Source organism: Dipodomys spectabilis, unplaced genomic scaffold (genome assembly GCF_019054845.1).
Source record: "Dipodomys spectabilis isolate Male_0828 unplaced genomic scaffold, ASM1905484v1 ptg000069l, whole genome shotgun sequence".
Lineage (NCBI taxonomy): Eukaryota > Metazoa > Chordata > Mammalia > Rodentia > Heteromyidae > Dipodomys > Dipodomys spectabilis.
This window is the reverse complement of record NW_024870746.1, coordinates 22,596,575-22,615,416: the sequence shown is the minus strand read 5'-3', so window position 1 is coordinate 22,615,416 and position 18,842 is coordinate 22,596,575. Positions and strand designations below refer to the sequence as shown.

General features: G+C 50.4%; 1 protein-coding gene across 1 annotated transcript in view; it reads right to left on the bottom strand.

Moving 5' to 3' along the window:
- Positions 1-18,842, bottom strand: part of Plxna2 (plexin A2) — a 195,293-nt gene that overhangs the window by 8,992 nt on the left and 167,459 nt on the right. The window contains exons 17-28 of the mRNA XM_042681944.1: positions 14,664-14,903; positions 13,390-13,533; positions 12,850-13,084; positions 10,918-11,060; positions 10,083-10,351; positions 8,232-8,298; positions 7,893-8,039; positions 7,087-7,246; positions 6,605-6,708; positions 2,790-2,889; positions 1,630-1,820; positions 266-435 (exon numbers count right to left, since the gene is read on the bottom strand). Coding sequence (XP_042537878.1) covers positions 266-435; positions 1,630-1,820; positions 2,790-2,889; positions 6,605-6,708; positions 7,087-7,246; positions 7,893-8,039; positions 8,232-8,298; positions 10,083-10,351; positions 10,918-11,060; positions 12,850-13,084; positions 13,390-13,533; positions 14,664-14,903 — 1,970 coding nt within the window. The remainder of the gene's footprint in view (positions 1-265; positions 436-1,629; positions 1,821-2,789; positions 2,890-6,604; positions 6,709-7,086; positions 7,247-7,892; positions 8,040-8,231; positions 8,299-10,082; positions 10,352-10,917; positions 11,061-12,849; positions 13,085-13,389; positions 13,534-14,663; positions 14,904-18,842) is intronic.

The window sequence follows — 18,842 nt, the reverse complement described above, 5'->3', positions numbered from 1 at the left end:
GCTCTCCCCCAGGGGAAGGTCACAGCCAGGAAGAGCAGGGCTTAAGCCAGGCAGGCCCCACTTGGAGCAGCAGGCAACCTGGGGATTACATGGGCTCTGCGGAGCATGTGTGGACCGTGTTCCAGGAGCCTCTGATCACCCTGTCTCAGCTGACAACCAGCTGTCTCTCCTCTCCAGGGTCCCTGTGGGTCCTCACCCCTCCATTCCCTGAGTACTTGGCCTCTCCAGGCTGCATCTCCCACTGGGCTCTTCTGGGGATTATTACCAGTTGCTTTTCCAGGTGTGCCGCACATCTGTGTCGTGGATGCTGTGCCTGTCTGCTTGCTCATCCAGGAAATCAAACATGTATTTGATGGCCAGGGGGAGAGCGCTGCCTCGGTGCACAGTGCTGAACAAGGTCTCAAACAAGTCATCCACGAACTTCTGCAGGGTGCCCTGGAGGAAGCAGGGGGAGGAACAATATACAATGGAGAATGGGAAGGGTGGGGCCCGGCAGGGAATCCACAGTGTGCTGGGTACTTCCCTGGACCTATCCTGACTTGGACCTTTGTGATTCAAGGATGGGCAGACAGCATGGCAGGTGGGGATGGGGAAGGGCACTGGCTGGAGTGTCAGCAGGTGGGTGAACCTGAATGGGTTGGGGATTCCTGGGATGAATGGCATGCCACACTGCTGCTTCCTCCATGCCTGGCGGGTTTAGGCGCAGGGCCTGTGATGAGAGACCAGAAGGGCACAGAGTCTGAACTTGCCAGGATTGAATGTGGGGGCACAGGCTGGCAGCCCAGTCTGTGGAAGGCATCCAGGGAACACGCTGGAAGACTGGGACCTCGCAGCAGAGCTTGACAAGACAAGGTAGAGCCATAGGCTGGTCTCAGAGGAAGTGCAGAAGTTTCCTTAAGATATTAGTGACCTGGGACAGGTGGTATTTGGAGCATGGGCTGCAGGTAAAGAGTCTAGAAGACCCAAGCACAGCCCTGAACCACAAGTCTCAGAGGGAATCTGGGGGCAGAGATAAGACTGGCTCAAGGAAGACCTCTGCAGATCAGCAGAACCTCTGACCTTTCCCGGTCTTTTTGTTGGCTCTCATTGTTATGCTGGGCATATTAGGCAACAGAAAACTGGAGATATGGATCCGATCCAGTAGTTTGGGGCTATTTCTTAAGGCTGAAAGCTTTAAGTGTCCCACCGTTATTCGTGTGTCACAAGCATTGTTGAGGGGTCAATGGGGAGAATATTTGAAATCTAGCTTGACCTGAAAATTATGGCTCTCATGATTGCTGTGCTTATGGGCATATCGTGTTGTCTGCCTGGAAGGCTAGAAGATACTGCCTCTCCCAGGTTCTTTTAGCATGTAGGGGAACTGAAATGAGGTAGATTCCTGGCAGGAGGAGGCCTTCATGCCTTCTCTCCCAGATAGCCACGAGAGGTAGAAAAGGCAGGCAGAGAAGTGGGCAGGAAGCAAAGACGGAACTGTTGCTTTTGCTAATGGATAGGGAACAGCAATGGAACTGCAGTGGCATGATACCCTGGAACCCATCCTGGGTTCCTTGGGAGGGCAGGCTATCCTTTCTGAGGGTATAGGGTATGCCCCTCTGTGAGCCCTCTGTGCTTGGGTGAAGAAGGAGTTACCTTGGTGGCCAGTAGCCGGGTCAGGTAGATCTCAGACACCATCTTGCTGCCCCGGTCGCCCTCCTTCTGGTCACCGTGGTCATGGTTCTTCACCAGATGCCATACTTTGACCCCACTCTCCAGATCTGGGGTGATCATAGGAGCCCGGGACCTCAGGCTGTCAGGGCTGCCCGTGTACCTGAAGGAGGAGTCTGAGGCCATGGGGTTGAGTGACAAGTTAGCATCCCTTGGCACACACTCAGGATAAATCTGTGTCAACTGGAAGGTCCTTGGGACCTCTTGCTCAGTGGATCATTTTACAGATCCTTGGCTGGCATGAAGATAGAGGGGCCTAAAGTCTTTTTCATTCCACAAAGAGGATTTAGAAAAACCAGGTGTTGGAGAGGCTCTTGAGAGTCTGGGAGTTCCCTCCCCTCTGATGCTTTCAGTAATGAATAATCAACAGGCAAAATGTCAATTGGATATCTTTATAGGTGATTTAATGAAAATCTGGATATAAAGGCGCTGCATGCTTTAATGATCTGCTTGGGAATTAATGGGCTCTTCTTTCTTGGGGCGCAGGATATGACATTTCCTGCATCTCTCTCTCCCCTCCCCTGCCCCTCATCCCCATAGTGGTAGGAAGCCAAATACCTGCATGCAAATAGGAAACCAGACGGGACAGAAGAGAGAGAGAGGGACATGTGCTACGCTTATTCCAGAGGACACTGGGACGGGAAGGGGAGGACGACCAATTTACTGCCTAAATGGACAATTTTAAGAGTTAACTAGTAAGATAGGCATAAACTGAGACCAACCCAGGAAGTGGGCATATACATATATATATATATACCTTCCATTAGGGCATACATATCTGTCTGTCTGTCTATCTATCTATCTATCTATCTATCTATCTATCTATCTATCTATCTATCTACCTATCTTCCATTTAGGCCACTAGGACTCCTTTCCTAGTCCTGAGATATAGAAGGAAGTGTTCTTATGCTGTCCTATGACAGCATGGACTGGAGAGAAGGCAATGGGCAAGTGCCTTTGAATGGAGTCCAGCAGCAAGCAGGGGCTTCCTATGTGGGAAGGGATGGTTGGTGGTTCCCGGGACCCTGGGTGGTCACAGGAGACTGGACCCTAGAGGTGCCCATACTGCTTTTCCTAGTGCTCACCGTATCTGCTGATGGATGTCCGTGAGATGCTGGCTGAGGCAGGGATGTTGTATGAGGAGGTCTGCTTGGGGACCAGAGCCACCACCGACCTGTCTGATACCTGAGGATGGTACACAAAGCATAGGAAGTCGAATAGTCAAATACTTCTAGGACATTATGGGAGAACAAGTAGCCAATAAGGAATTCAAATAGCCACTACTGTTGTTTTCTAAGCTTTTATTGGACCAGACCAGAGTGGCACCGCTGAGATAGTACTGCTTCTTGTCACGTGTGGCTTTGGAAACCTGAAATGTAGTCAATCCCAATTGAGACACGCTGCTAAGTGTCTCTGTGGAGAAGTGCTAACACGTACAATACACGCTGGATTTCAGCGGGTTAGTATGAACAAAGGATTGTAAGCTGTCTCATTAATAATTTTTTATTGATGATGTGTTGAAGCAATAATCATTTTAGATGGCTTGTGTTAAGTAATATTGTTAACATTAATTTCTGCTTAATTATGCTTTTTAAACGTGGCTGGGAAGAACTTTAAAATTACCCATGTGACTTTCAGTGTGGCTTGTAGTGTTCCTACTGGACAGAACAGGGGCAGGCATGGCCTCTGGTCAGTCTTGTGAATAATGGACAAGTATCCCCATCCTACAGATGCAGGAATGGAAGCCCGAAGGGAGAGGCAGGGTAAGCAGTATCTTCAAGATGGCATGGCTAATGCATGGGGGAGTCAGTATTGACACTAGATCTGTCAGGCTCCAGATCATATTCTTCTAATTTTATATCCTAATTTGGGATTTTATTTCAAGTTATATTGACTGATCTGAAGTCCATATTCCCTTTTGGCTTTTATTTCTCCATGTCCTGGGTTCTCTTTTAGACCTAGGCCACCAAAAGGGCAACTGGCCTTGGGGGAGTCAGAGACGGCATTACCCCATCTTCTGTGAGGATGCCAGGCTCAACACCCCGTCTGTGGGGAGAAGGCTGATAAAGGCGGAGCCATATTGAAGACATTTGGGGCCATTTTGATTTAAGATTACCCTCCACGCAATAAAAATGGAGAATCCCCAGAATTGTGGCGATCCAATTAAACCCCTAACGCAGAGGGAATAAAACAGCTATAATAATGTTATGGGCCATAAAACATTCCTATTAAACCATTTTTTATTTTAACAATTTTTATGAACTTTATAAGTTTGATTTATAGCTACACCAGTCATAAAACCATCTTTCTGGGTCTTAAATTGTCAGTCCCTCTCTCCCACCAAAAAAGAATTAAATGTTGGGAAGTCAAACTATAAATGAACATTAGCGCTAACGAGATTCCCTGATAGCCAGTTTTAGTGGTGGTGTTTAATTTTACCCTCCCGATAAATCTGTGGGAGCCCCAGGAAGTTTTTTAACATCTCTTTGTTAATTAAGATTATGCAGATTCTCTTCTGTGGGGGGCTCAAAGGACCTTTGACTCTAGGGTGGGTAACAAGAGGGCAATGCCAGACTTGAACACAGAAGGTTCCAGGATCTTTAGCCCTTCAGAGCATTAGTCCCGTGCCTGGAAGATGCCAGTGAGCCATCATTTCACAACTGAGGTAGCCCTTAACTTGATAGCTGTCTGCACCATCAGCAAAAGCCCTAGGACAGAACAGGGGATGGAGTGTGTGTGTGTGTGTATGTGTGTGTGTGTGTCTACTTCTGTCTTTCAGGAGTTCTCCTTGCCACCCACAGTCCAGAAACGATACCCTGAATGCTTAGCAAGGGCAAAGGTTTACACTCCCAGTGAGAACAGATTGCATTAACTATGGTTTGTTGTCACCTAAAGGAAGAGCTTTACAAGGTGACTCACATGACCACAGTTGAACTCAATTCCAGGTCTCGTCACTAAATCTCTCTTGTTCTTCGTTTTGTTTTGTTTTTCTCTCTCAACCAATAGATGGAGCAAATCCACGGTTAGGATACCTGGCTGGATCTGACCTTGACTTTGCCTCTTCCGTCAGGTAGATGACTGCACCTATCTGGGCCGTGGCAGTCAGGAAGGGCAGAATCCGTTGTCTATGGTGATTGTTGTAAGGACTATTAAAGGCATTAAAATACACAAAGGCTGGTTGCCTGGTGCCCAGTGAACACTCAGCAAGTGTTGGTATTTGTGTTGTCATCATGAGCACCACCACCATCTTCTTCTTCCAAAGGGAGGAAGACACCTTGCTGTCCCTGTCACACAAGGCTAACGTGTGGGAAGTGCCTGGCACTCAGGGAAGCTTAGTAAATATTTGAGAAATGAATGAATTCATGAATGATAAATGACATCAGGGAATTGGAAGCGTTTTATGTGATGAGCCTGTGAGGCAGGGTATTCCCTACTTCTGGCTAGGAGCCATAGGCTGGGCAGCCTACGAACAATCGCCTGGGCAGCACAATGGCCCTGCTCCTGTTCTTTAGGAATAGGAGACTTGGGGCATAGTGCTGTTCTCTTTTGCACTTTCTTATTCAGCTCTAATTGCTTCTTTACAATTGTTCTCCCGGATGCATCTTTTAGCTCGTGATGTGGTAGTGGTTGTGTGCGTTTGTCTGTGCGTGTGTGTATGCCTGTGGAATTCACAAGGAGTGATCACAGCTGGTCCGTACCACATCCTGCCTCCTCACCTGTTGTATCTAATCCTTCCAACTACCTTCATACTTTCCCCAGTCAGGGCTGTTATCTCCTTTTTGCAGACAAGGAGCCCAAGGTTGAGAAAGATTAAAGTCACACCATCAGAGAACAGGGAGGTGGGGCTTTCAATACAACTCCTGAAGCCCAGTCTCTTCTCTTCTATACCTCCTTCACTCTACATGGGGCTGGGATCCAGGCAGACTATCAGCCCAGGGTGGTGGGGGGGTGGGAGGGGATGTAACCCAGGGAGGAGTATTCAGGGTGTCTCCAATTTCATTTGTGCACCCTGAGGTTTCTGGCCAGCCCCAGGGCCTCCGGGCAGCTGTCCATGGGCAGCTCAGCGTTCCTAAGCCCAGCCTGCCAGCCCCTTTGCATGTCTCCTTTTGTGGGACAAGGGGCACAGGACGATAGTATGAATCAGGCAATCCCATGGGTTCTGTAGCCAGGGGCACTTCCTCTGGTTGGGTTAATTTCCCTCTGTGTCTCTATTTCCAGTGTCTATTTTAGTATCTTTTCCTGAATCCCAAAAGGTAGACACTACCTGTGCTTAATCTTACAGAACCGCCACCCCTCCCGTCCCAAGCTGTGAATGCCGGTCATGGGAGGGGAGGGGAGGGGAGATGGCGTTCCTGCAATTGTGTTCTTCGGCTATTTCAGCCAAAGACACTCAATGTGTCCACCAGTGTGCAAAGACATCCTTGTCTATATTTATTCTAGTCTATACACTTGTCGGGGGCAGGGATCCCTAGGGTCTCCCTTTGGCAGGTACAGGTAAGAAGAAGAGAACTTAAGTACACTGATAGTTAGAAGCATCTGTTGCACTGCTGCATGAGAGAGAGAAAGCACCAGGCACCCTCAGGTAGCTGTCCAGATGCAGGGATTTTTTACAATATGCAGTTCTTCCTACAAACGTAGAGAGACATAGTAACAAAACATTGAGGCCTTACCTTTGGCCAGATAAAGCTGTTTCTGAGAGAAGTCCAACCACTCAGAGTTTGCTAAGTTTTCTCTCATCCCTGCCTGCCCTGTGAGTCTGCTGAGAAGCTACAGTGAAGTATTGTTGCTCCAGGATCAATAGAAAAGAATAGTAGAGAGAGGAAACCCTCTTAAGGTCCTTATTGTGGCTGATGGCTTGGTAAAGAGGCTCCAGATGAAAAAGAGGCCCGACTCCTCTCACCTGATAATGCATCAGTGTGTTGAGCCGCTTCCAGTCACCTTCGATCTTGGTGGTGATGTCTTCATCTTGTAGCACAACCCGGGCGATCCGGCCTTGGCGCCACTCTGGTTGGACAGTGCAGTGTGGGTGTGGCGTGAGGGGGGGGCTGTGAGCCAGGGCCACCTGGTCTGCCTCCTCTTAGAGCCCAGCATCCCTGACTCCCTGCAGCTTGTGTAAAGCTGTGCTTGGAGACATGCCTGGCTCCATGGGGTCAGGCAGCAGGGGCAACTGAGGGCTTCCCAGAAAACCCACATCTGAGTGGGCAGTGCCCAAAGGGAGAGATGTTTTCTACAGCTCGTACCTGGCCAGGACCCAGTCAGTACTCCTCCCTCCTCCCCCAGCCATTGATGGCTTGGCACCTTCCCACCTTTCCATAGGTACTGCACCCTCTGGGAAGCTGCTGGTTTCCCCCGCACCCTCCCGTTGGGGGCCAGGCTTCCTACCCAAGTCCATGTCAACAGCCCTGGGCCTCTGCGAGTAGGGCACATTCTTATACACAGCATCGAGGATCTTCTCCTTGACTTGCGTGATGGTGTCACAGTTTAACACTTTCACTGGGATTTCTGGGCTGTTCTCATTGTCTGGGTTCACACAGTTCAGGATCTACAAGTGAGTAATCAAGCTGTGAGCAGGACATAGTTGAAAAGCAGTTTGAGGGAGAGGGTTGAGGCCTCGGAATCTTTACCCCCAGGGTTTGCCCTTTTTACAGGAGGGAGGAGCATATTTCACTGTTGTTTTGTGCCTCAGTTTCTCTCACCTTCCTGATACCTACGGCAGGAGGGCCTAAGTCACTGGACCCCCTTCTTTCTGAATGAACCAGGACCTACTCTCTAGCTTCTGAATAGTTTAGGAGAGACTATGATCCTGGTATGAGGTACCCAAGGACCTTAGAACTGGTTTCAGAGTGTCCAGGGCTGGTAGACCTTAGCCAACGTCTCTACACTAGGAACCAATACACTTGCATTCTTTCTATGCCCATCGCCCCATGCTGAGTGACCAGTGACCTCCCTCCTCCAATATTATCTAGGGTAAAATGAGGCGTAGAGGGCCCTCCAAAATGAGATGCAGGCGAGGGGCTCCAGCCTTGCCTTGAAACACTTCAAATGGCCCCTGGACTCGTCCCAGATGGGCCCCTTGGCCTCTTCACGGATCTTTTCTGTCGCCCCCCCCCCCCCCCACAGAGCATGTCCAAGGTGACAGAAGACAGCTTGGACCACAGCAGGGAGGACAGGCAGGCGCTGTCCCTCACCAGGGTCTTGTACTCGATCTGCTGCCGGATGAGCTTGTCCTCGCTCAGGGAGTAGCGGGCCTCACCGGTGATGGCGTCGATGGGGCCCTTCTCCATCTGCTGCTTGATGGCGCAGTAGAGCATGAAGAGCGGCTCTCCTGCACATTCCTACGGGCACAAGCAGGGCATGGGAAGTGTGGGTGTGAGCCGTCCCCTCCCTGGCCACCTCTGCAGCTGCGACAGTCGGGGAGAGAACCACCTTGGCTTGGCTCACGGGGAGCATTTGGGCCAGGGAGTTTCCTGTTTCAGAAGACTGGGGTCCCCATACCACCCCGAAGGCCAAGCTGCGTCCCCGCTCACCTTCAGGAACTTGTGCAGGAGGAAAGCAAACCAGTTGGTTAGCATCTTCTCAGCCACGGATTCAGTCCTGGGGAAGGCAGAAGGAGTCCTTTGGGGAAGGTGTTGGTGGTAGGGGGCTGGGCTTGTTACGTGGGACAAAGCGCTGGACTGGGAGCCATAACACCTGCAATCTATCCTGACTCCACCAGGAACTAGAAGTGTGACTTGGGGCGGGGCGGGGGGGGGTGACTTCTCTGTGGGCCTCAATTTCCTATGCAAGACCTCGCATCTCTGCTGCTTTGGCTCTTCCTTACTTCCCAGGGACCCCTGGGTGATGAACAGGGCTTTTTTTTTTCTTGGCCTTCAGAGGTTTTCTGCATACCCGCGGACTCTATTTGTGCACACCTGGTAACCTATCTCTCCGCATGCCCAGAGGCAGGCTGCCTTGGGTTCAGATCGTGGCTCTGTCATGTACTGTCCGAGTGACGTTGGGCGCATTGTTTAACCTCTGGGTTTGATTTTCCACCATCTCTAATTGTGGACAATCATCTCATCTGCCCTACACACAGTTGTGAGGATCGGATGAGTTAATATAGTTTAAATGCCAGGAAGAATGCCTAGACGCCAGTAAACACGACATAAATATTAGCTATATTACTGCTGTCATGTGAGCTCTCAGATCTCAGCCCTGCAGGTAGAGAGCAGTGCTTAAGAGTTTAGCCAACGGGGGATCTGTCTCTGCAAGTACCATCCCTCTTCCCCTCCCCCACCCCCAGGCTGCAGATCTGGGGACTTGGGGAGAAACAAAGCGGCTGTGACAGACCCTCAGTGATGGGGGATGCCGAAGGGGTACTTTAACTCCCCGCACGTGGTGCAAATTACACCCTCTGGTTGCAGTAAATCCCAGGCATTTACCAGGGCTGTGTGGCAATCTGGGCCTGGGAGAAAGTGACAATGGCAGAAGAAATTGTAGCTTTCTCCCCGGGGCCCTCCCAGCACCCTCTCTCTGCATTGTGTCTGAGATTAGCTCTAATTTAAATACAACAGTTCTTAATGAGAGTTTCTAATGCTCAGATTGGCAGGATGGGGGCTCGGTGCTCAGAAAGCAAAGCCATTCTTCCTCCTTGCCCCACGTGGGCCTGTAAGCCTGAGACCTCAGGAACAGAAGGCTGAGGAAGGAGGGGGGGGGTGAATGGAGGTAGCATGTTCCCATCCCTGCTGCCCAGAGCTGTGGAGCTGTGCTCAGCTCTCTGGTGGCCTCTGGTGAGGGGGAGCTCAAGGAATGCTGTGTCTCTTAATCTTTTTGCTATCAGGAAAAAATGGCCACGGGAGCAGGCCAGAAGGCTGGTAATTCTAAGCCAGGAATCGGGCATACAGGCTGAACTGTATCCCCAGCCTGGCCTCATCCAACAGAACCATGATGGAAACGATCTCTTTGTGTGTGAGCCAATATGGTGATCACTAGCCACAGGTGTGGTTGTTGACTAAGCACTTGGAATGTGGCCAGCATGATCCTAGGGTAATAGTACCAGATAGCAAGTTGTCACCAGGCTGGACCACACAGTTCTAGAGGCAACTAAAGGAAACTAAACGACAGATAGGTTGCCTGTCTCGCCCATCATCACAGTGTTGAGCAGGTGGCAGGACCAGGGTTCAAGCTGAGCTCCAAGCCTGGACCTGTGCTCTTCCCACCGTTAGGGGGCTTTAGGCACTGCAGTCTCCCAGGATCCCTGGGGACACCAGACTCCACGCCGGCAGACGTGAGGACACCGGCTACTCTGGGGCTTGCCATTTCCAGGGATTGGAAACCCCGTGCTGTTTGGGGGCTGACTAATGAGAGCGCCCGTCCACCCCTCCAGTGACAGGTCAGACCTCCGGAGCAGCAGCTTGGGGTGGTTCTTGTTCTCCAGGTTCTTGTCGATGAGGTCAGACAGCAGCTGCTTGAGCACGTCGGTGGCGTACTCCAGGCGGCCCTGCAGCCCGGTCATGATGAGCGACGCCACGTTGCCCCGGTCACGCATGGAGAAGCTGCGCTGCAGCTCCAGGGTGCGGATGAAGGTCAGCAGGAACACCTTGTTGTTGATGAGCTGGGCGAACAGCTTCAGGGCTTTCTCCACGTGCTGCTGCCCATTGCCCTGCACCTGGAGGGCGGGGGTGGGCATGGAGAGACACCTCGGAGGACGGCTCCTGCCCTTCCCTCCTCGGTTCTCAGAGGACCTGCTGGCACCTGCCGTGGGCTCCTTTCCATGAGATCTATGGCCAGCCCCATCCCTGCGGCTGCCCTCTGACCTGGGCTCCTGGGGGCCATGTGGTTCTCCCAAGGGTACCATAGAGACGACCCAGCACATATCTTCAGTTTATTAGTCTTCCCAGTTTATTGCCCTTTCCTGATTTATCACGAATAAATCAAACCAGCAAACCCATGGAATCCCACGTCCTTCTTTAAACCACCTTCAATCCTTTCTCGAGTAAGGCCAGATCTTCATTAATTTCAGCCATTGATTTGAAACATGACCATCCCAAGCCCTACTCTGGAATTATCCTCAAATGCTTGGCTGTCATTTTCCTGATAGCCTATAGCTGCCATGTGTTTTTGACCTGTTGGTCCCTTCTGACTCCCAACTTTACGTAGGTCCCACCTGGAATTCTTAGGAAACCCCGGCCTGTGTCCCTGTTGGTGGGATGGACCCTGGGAGACAGGCATTACCTCCAGCTCACGCAGGACAGGATGATCCTCGATGCCTGGAAACAGGACTCGCATAGCGTAGGTGCGATAGTCTAGGTAGGGGATTCCTGAGCGGTCCAGGTCACTGGTTAGCTCGTTGATGTCTGTCTGGAGCTCGGCGAAAGCTGTGAGAAGTGATCAGAGACAGGGAGGCTCAGGGGGGTACTCCAGTTGGGGGAGTGAAGGAGGGAAATCTAGGGTACAGAGATGGTGAGGGTAGAAGGATGTGTCTGGGGGAAGAGCTTCGTAGGCTGCCCGCTACAGTTGGTATTTTAAGCATCCCAAAGGCCTGTGTGTTACGGGCATGGCTCCAGGCTTGATGCTATTAGGAGGCAGTGGAACCTTTGAGAAGTGAGGCATAGTGGGAGGTCTTTAGGGGACTGAGGGTGTGCTAGAGAAAGGTAAAGGGTTTTGCTCAGCCACCTGCTCTAAGCATGCTGTGCTGCCTTACCCACAGGTCTGAGAGCAACAGTACCAACCTATCATAGGCTGCAACCTCCACAACTGTGAGCCGGCACCAACCTTTCCTATTTACAGGTTGATTAACTCAGGTACTTGTTATGGGGATGGAAAGCTGACTAACACACTGTATTTCTTAAGTGGTGAGGAGATAAGCGATTTTTGTATGATTATTTTTATTTTTTATTTTTTTTTTCCTGCCAGTTGTTGGGGCTTGAACTCAGGGCCTGGATGCTGTCCCTGAGCTCTTTTGCTCAAAGCTAGAGTGCCTTACCACTTTGAGCCACTTCCGGTTTTCTGGTGTTAATTGGAGATAAGAGTCTCACAGGGACTTTTCATCCTGGGCTGGCTTTGACCTGCGATCCTCAGATCTCAGCCTCCTGAGTAGCTAAGGGTTACAGGCTTTTATATGAATTTGTATGCTTAGCAGCGTTTTAAAAATTGTCTTTGTACATAGTGTAAATGTAGCTAAAGGGAAGAAAAGAGAACACCATGACTTAGGCCATTCAGTCAAGATCATAGAGGTGCTGGAGTCTGGGGGAAAAAAATGGCTTGGACAAGGGGTTCCAGGCAAGACTAGAACAGGAAAATTGCTACCTTTTCCCAAGCCAGAAAATAAATTAAGATATAAAAGCTTTGGGTTGCCTTGGCTACCAGATGGCCAGCAAACAGGGAGTAAAGGGCCTTTGAGGTCTCGCCCCAGGGGCAGGCCTGTCTTCTGGGTACCCAGACTCTGCAGGCTGGTGCCAGAAGGAGTCTAGGCCACCTTTCCCAGCACAACTCTTCCCTTTCATCCAGCAGAGGGCTTGTTTCCCAGAATGCCATTTGTAGTAAAAGGAGAAATGTTTGATTCCTAATTGAGATGTTTTCCCAGAGAGCCTGCCAGGTCCTCAGCCCGAGAGAATGCCAGGTACACTCGTCACCTCATGGCTGTGGCTGCGTGGGAAGACGGGAGAAAACACAATCTCCGCTCCTACACACATTCATGGCCAAGGCCATCGGCAAGCACGGCCTTCAGAGCGTGCAGCCCGGCCTGCAGCACTGACAGAGATAGAAAACAAACCCTGGTGGGGGGTGGGGGTGGGCAGATATTGGGTGGGAAGGAGGAGGGGTGCTCTCTGCTGTCCTTGCTGCTGCTCCCTCACATGGGAAAGACGCATCTGCAAATGTTTAGGAGCCAGACATTGCTATTTGGAGGATGTAGCCTGAGATAAGGAGAGAGGCAGAATGGAACTGCTAGGTTGTGGGTTGAATCAGATCCGGGTAATATAGGTAGACCTGGGCCCCTCCCCATGGACATTCTTCATAGGCCTTCTTTGATCCTGGGGGCAAGGGAAGTTTCTGGAAAAAAGCAGGTCCAAGTGGGATATAAAGACGTGGAGCAGGAAGAGCAAGGAGGCGATTGGGAAGGTTGGTGCCAAAAGACGGGGCTGGAGAGGGTGCATCTCCACTCACCTTCCTTACACTCCAGGGCCACGCGCGACTCCAAGTTGTCCATCTGCATCTGGAGTCGCTTGAGCGTGAGGTCATTTTCCCGAGACTTGCGCTTGTAGGCGATGAGGACGATGATGACGATGATGATGAGCAGGCTGCCGCCCGCTGCGATGCTGACGATGGCGGGCAGCGTCAGCAAGCTGTCTGAGATGACACTCACCGAGCCAGGCGAGAACACCATCCCACCGACGTGCACCTGTGCATCATACACATGGATCCACACAGGTGTAGAGCCCTGGCAGGCCGTGTCAGTCAGGGAGGACATGACAGACAAGCACACACACATACTTATACATACATACACACACAGAGTGCAGATGTGCACACAGAGAGACTTCCTGCTTTTGGCAACTGCTTTGACTTCTTGTGTCCTCCACTTCTCTCCGCTTTAATGCAGGACATGGAGATGAGGAGGTACAGAGGGTGTGGGTTGGAAGATGGAGCCACATGCACACAGGGAGGGGGTGGAGAGGTGAGAATGGAGGAAGAAGGCTCACTCACCATGACCTTGTGCTGCCCCGTGAGGTTGGGAGGTTCGCACAGGAGCTGCGTCTCAGACACGGTGACGGCACAAGGGGTTTCTCCAATCAGCACCGTGTAGTTGAGTTTGGCCCCTCCAGAGGCTGGAGGGCAGAGGTTTTTGCCCTGTAGAGAACGGTAATCTTAAAAAGAATAATTGACACATGCCTGCAGGAGTTAATTGCCTCATTAAAAAGAGATTTAAAGGAGGCCAGGGAAGGGCAGCAATGGGAAAACCAAGGAAAGATCCCTCCACAGAAGTTTTGGAGGGGCCTTCTAATGGCCAGCTACAGTTTAGAAAGACGGAAAAAAGAGAGAAGAAGGAATAAATGTAAAGAAGAAAGCAAGGATGGCAGGCATCAAGGGCTCATTCTGTAATCCTACCTACTCAGAAGGCTGAGATCTGAGGATCATAGTTAGAAGTCAACCCAGGCAGGGAAGTTCATAAGACTCTTATCTCCAATTAAACAGCAAAAAAAAAAAAAAAAAAAAAAAAAAAGCGCCAAAAGTGGAACTGTGACTTAAGTAGAGCTCTAACCTTGTGCAAAAAAGCTCAGGGAGGGGCTAGGAAGGTGGCTCAGAGGTAGAGCACTTTCCTTGCATGCATGAGGCCCTGGGTTTGATTCCTCAGCACCACATAAGCAAAAAGAAAAAAGCCGGAAGTGGTGCTGTGGCTCAAGTGGTAGAGCGCTAGCCTTGAGCTGAAGAGCTGAGGGACAGCGTCCAGGCCCAGAGTTCAGGCCCCACGACTGGACCCCCCCCCCCAAAAAAAAAAAAAAGCTCAGGGACAGAGCTGTGCATACATGCAGACACAGAAAGAAAGGAAAAGAAAGCAAGCAGGAAATAGGGAGAGACAAAACACTATCCAAGAAGAAAATTGAGAGGGAGGAGGGAGAGCTACAATGGGGTATGAGTCAAAATGGTGCAGCCACCAGGCTTTCGGACATGTGATACCAGAAGACTGTGTGTGTGGTTACGTGGCCAAGGAGATGGCCTATGAAATGGAAGATCTGTTGCTGCCAAGCCACTCAGAACCTATCCCCCAGTGCTCAAGAAAAAGATTTCAAAGTATTATTCATTTGAGAATCCCAAGTGCCAAAGGTATCATCAGTGCATGGCTGTTTATCAATGAGCTCTGTGGATTTGGGGGTCCACATGTGCAGACAGAAGAAGCAGAAGGCCAGGGAGCGGGAGGGGTGGAGGTGTTCTGTTCCCTCATTGCCTGGGCTGGGAACTGCCTCCCTGTGCTCCCCTACCTTTAGGATGATGGGTGATCCCGGCTTCTGATCCAAGACTCCAGTAGGGCTGAGCAGTTCAAATGTTGGGTTGGGGTAGTAGATGAACTTGGTGTCATTGTAAACAAGCAAGGACTGGACGTTGTTAAAGAGAAACCCAAATTCATCTGGCCTCTCCACAGTGTCTAGGCCTGGGCGGTAGTCCGTGGTGAGAGAGGGTGCCAGGCAGGTCAGGGTGGTTGTGTTCACCACTTTACATACCTAAGAAACCCAGAAAACAGCATTTGAGTTCCAGGCACTGGGGTGGGGAGGAGGGAAGGACAGGGCACACTGCCTCCCACCTACCCTCGGCTTGATTTTCCTGATTGTCACTGGGATTACCTGCTTGTCTTAATTGCATGTGAGATGCTTAAGAAAATGGGTGGTGACATCTTTTTGGAGGCGAGAGGTGCATTTAAACCTCTTCCAGTCATTCATGCACGCATACATGCATTCATTAACATGCAACTTTGCTTGAGCACCTATTTTGTGCCAGGCTATGGACTGAAGTAATCACAGAGGCAAGGGGTAGACTACAAATTAACCAATGATTATAAGATGGGCCCAGCAGAGGCCCTGGGACACCATAGAGACATGACACTGTGAGATGAACGAATGGATGGGAAACATTGGTTCTTTCATCTGGGGATGTGGGCACATAAGTATATATGTGTGTGTGTGTGTGTGTAGTATGTAACAGGAAGTGGGAGAGGAGCACTTTTCCCAGGGCATAGTAGAAGTGTAATTAGTGCTTGTTGATATGTAAACAGGATCCTGTAACTCAGGCCACATCTTACTCAGAGCCTCTTTCTTTTCCCTAGCCACAGATCCTTAATCCTACACTGGAGTAGTGCCTTGGAATTGGCACTGGGTTTACAATATCTTTTCTTTTCTTTTTTTCTCTTGGTAGACTTTGGTCTGTCATTTAAAATTCTAGCTGTGTTGGCCCCCAGTTTAGCAAAATCTAGGCCAATTCTCCTCCGGTGGTTTAGCTCTGGGGCTGGCCAAGGCGGCAGCCAGACTGAAGCAACCACTACAAGACCACATACAGCTGGGGAAGAAAACCCGCACGTCTGCCCGCTTGCCTCTTGGCTGTCACTCAGCACCACCAAGTTTCAGTTCTGGAGGCTTAGGAACAACAGGAACTGCCAAGGGGGCGCTGAGATAGATCTGAGAATGTAGTCCCCACAAGTACATGCTGTCTTGGCAGGTCTGTGTGAATGTGTATGTGCACACGTGTGTGTGTGTGTGTGTGTGTGCACACATGTGTGTCTAGCCAAGAAGTGCACACTAGGTAGGGCTTCGTGTTCAGGAACAAGATGGAGTGTGAAATTGCAGAAGAGTGGATATTTGTATAGACGATATCAGAACCTCACAGTCCAAGTCAACCCTCCCTGTCTGGAAGGAACTCAAGAGTTTGAACCAACAGCTCACTATACCATCCCACTGTAGCTGGAGTCAGTACCTGTTCCTACTCTTTTTATGACACATGTCAGCGGCCCCTTTCCAACTCAATGTCTCTCTCCTATGGCAGCTGGGAACATTGGAGCACAGAAAAGGCAAGGTAGGGTTCATGAGAGAATTGCATTCCTGGCCCTGCAAGGAAGATCCCCAGCCTCAGTATGTGTCCCATGCTCCTGCTCCTCCCAGGTTTCTAGCCCAGGGAGCCCTGTGCAAATAAGCATTATTATAAAACATGATTGTGTTCTTTTCTTTTGGCTCTGGGGATCAAACCCAGGATGTTACACTTGCTAGGAAAGCGCTATGTGATTGTGCTATATCCTGGCTCTAAGTAGATCATTTTTAATCAAGAGGTCTCTGTGTGCCTCCTGTTCCGTGCTGTGTCGTGCTCCATTTGCCAAATATTCATTTGGCTTTGGTGGTTTGGCTCTCCTTAATATCCAGTGAGTTGGCTGTGAAATCCGAGGTGGGCCCCAAAGATGGGCTAGGGCTCACATGGGACAAAGAGCTGTTTTGCCAGTGTTCCACAAGCAGAGGCGTAGGACAGTGGTTTAGAGCTCCCCACAGTGAGGACAGGCCTGATGGACATTGAATTCCCACATGCCTTTCCTCCAGGCCTGTCAGCCTGTCCATTCCAGGACAGGAAGCTCGGGTCTCCCCACCCCCGCCACCCCCCCCAAGCCCAATGCTCCAGAAGGTGGACTTATATCTTAGTGTCCTGAAATGCTGTGATCACGGGATCAGGGTATATGGAACTGACGGGCAGCCAGGGAGGAGATGATGAGTGTTGGGGAGACTAAAGGAAAGGGGTCTTGCCCCTGAGCCTTCTGCTGGAATGTCAGGTACCAGGAAGCTTTCCTGCCCTGGCTTCTCTCCCAGTGGCTTCCCCAGGAACCCAGCTGGAGCCCTTGAGGGTCACCCTGGTTAGTCATGTGTGGTATTTGTTTTGCCTCTTATCTTCTGTTTAGTGGTGTTCTCACATCTGGGGTCTGCTGACTGGCTTCCCTGGACTGTCTAGTTCCTAGAGACAGCAAGAAGCTTGCCTGCCAGCAGGCCTGACAAAGGCAAAACCCCAGACCCAATCCCAACCCCCAAGTACCTCCTTTCACACTCCAGTTCCTGTCCACAGGCCCTAATCACCCCAGGACTCAGTAGAAGAACAAGCAAGGACAGCCCTGGTATTTCAGACGTCGATAGGACCAGCTGAAATGACGCCAGCTAGCCAGTCTGTAGTCCATGGATCCTGCAGCACCTGTTCCTTCCTGAGGACACCACCCTTGTCCTCTCCTGTCTTCTTCCAGACTTACAGCTTCCCCTTGTGGTCCCCTGGGCATGGTATGGCCCTCTTTTCTTGGGATCTGATCTGTGCGTATGACAAACTGTCTTTGGCCTTGCCATGTCTGATTAATAATTAAAACATGTACCTGATTTTCTCGGGGGAGGGGTGGTTTACCCATTCTAAGAGAGCATTCACTGTTGCTATTCCCATCCTTCACCTCTTCCTAAGGGACCTGGGGTTTGGCAGATGTGTGAGCTCCTGGGAACACTGAACTACTGGGAGGGATGGAAGGAAATGGATTAGGGCTCTAGCTTTCCCCATGGACCAAACTCTGACTTGGAAGAAGCGGTGTGTGGGCTCACCTAGCCCAAAGGATGGTAACCATGATGGGTACAGGTGCCGCCACCTGTCTGGCATGATCAGAATGTCAGGCCCAACAGCATTTCACACAGTCTAGTTAGGAAGAGCCTAGAAGCGTGGGAGCTAGCTAGCTCGGTCCTGCCACAAGTCACCTTAATTACTGGGGACCAGTCATTCATCCATTCTGGCTTTAGGTTCCCTCAGCTCTGCAGTAAGTGGGGGTTGGAGTAGGTAAGCCCTGAGCCTTTTCCAGGTCCAGCCTTCTAGCACCCTGCGGTATTGTGCTAGAAGTTTCTAAAGGGAGTCTCTCAGCATACTAGGAATATGTCTCAGGGATAAAACCAGAGACCCAATACCATCTTCTGCATCTCCATCTTAGCCTTGACAAGCCCCTGCAGGTTGGAGCAGTCATGCTAGTAAAAATGCATCAAAAATAATGGCCATGACAGCACCTCCTGGATTGTAATTATGAATACAATAATCTTTCAGAAAACGTTGACTAAAAGGAGTGCAACAGGGCCTCCAGAACGAACTTAAAACTTTATAATAAGACATGACATTCTGCTTTATCAAAATAATAGTATTTCTTTTTCTTTTCTTTTTTTGTCGGTTGTGGGGCCTGAACTCTGGGCCTGAGCGCTGTCCCTCAGCTCTTCAGCTCAAGGTGAGCACTCTACCACTTGAGCCACAGCGCCACTTCTGGCTTTTTTTCTGCTTATGTGGTGCTGAGGAATCGAACCCAGCGCCTCATGCATGCAAGGCAAGCACTCTACCACTGAGCCACCTTCCCAGCCCTCTTCTTACTTTCTTTCTTTTTAAAGAAAACCAATCACAAAAATCCATAGTGAGAAAAATTTTAATTACATGGCCAGGCCCTATAAAGAGGTTTAGTAAAATGATCAGTCTGGGCCAGAATTATCTGTATGCAATAACTAATATTTATCAAGTACCTGCTGGCCATGAGCTGGACATTAAGCTAGGTCTTATCGTTAGCATCCACCGCTGAGCAGCACAGGATAGAGAGGTCAAATGACTTGATCATGGATGTGCAGCTAATAGCT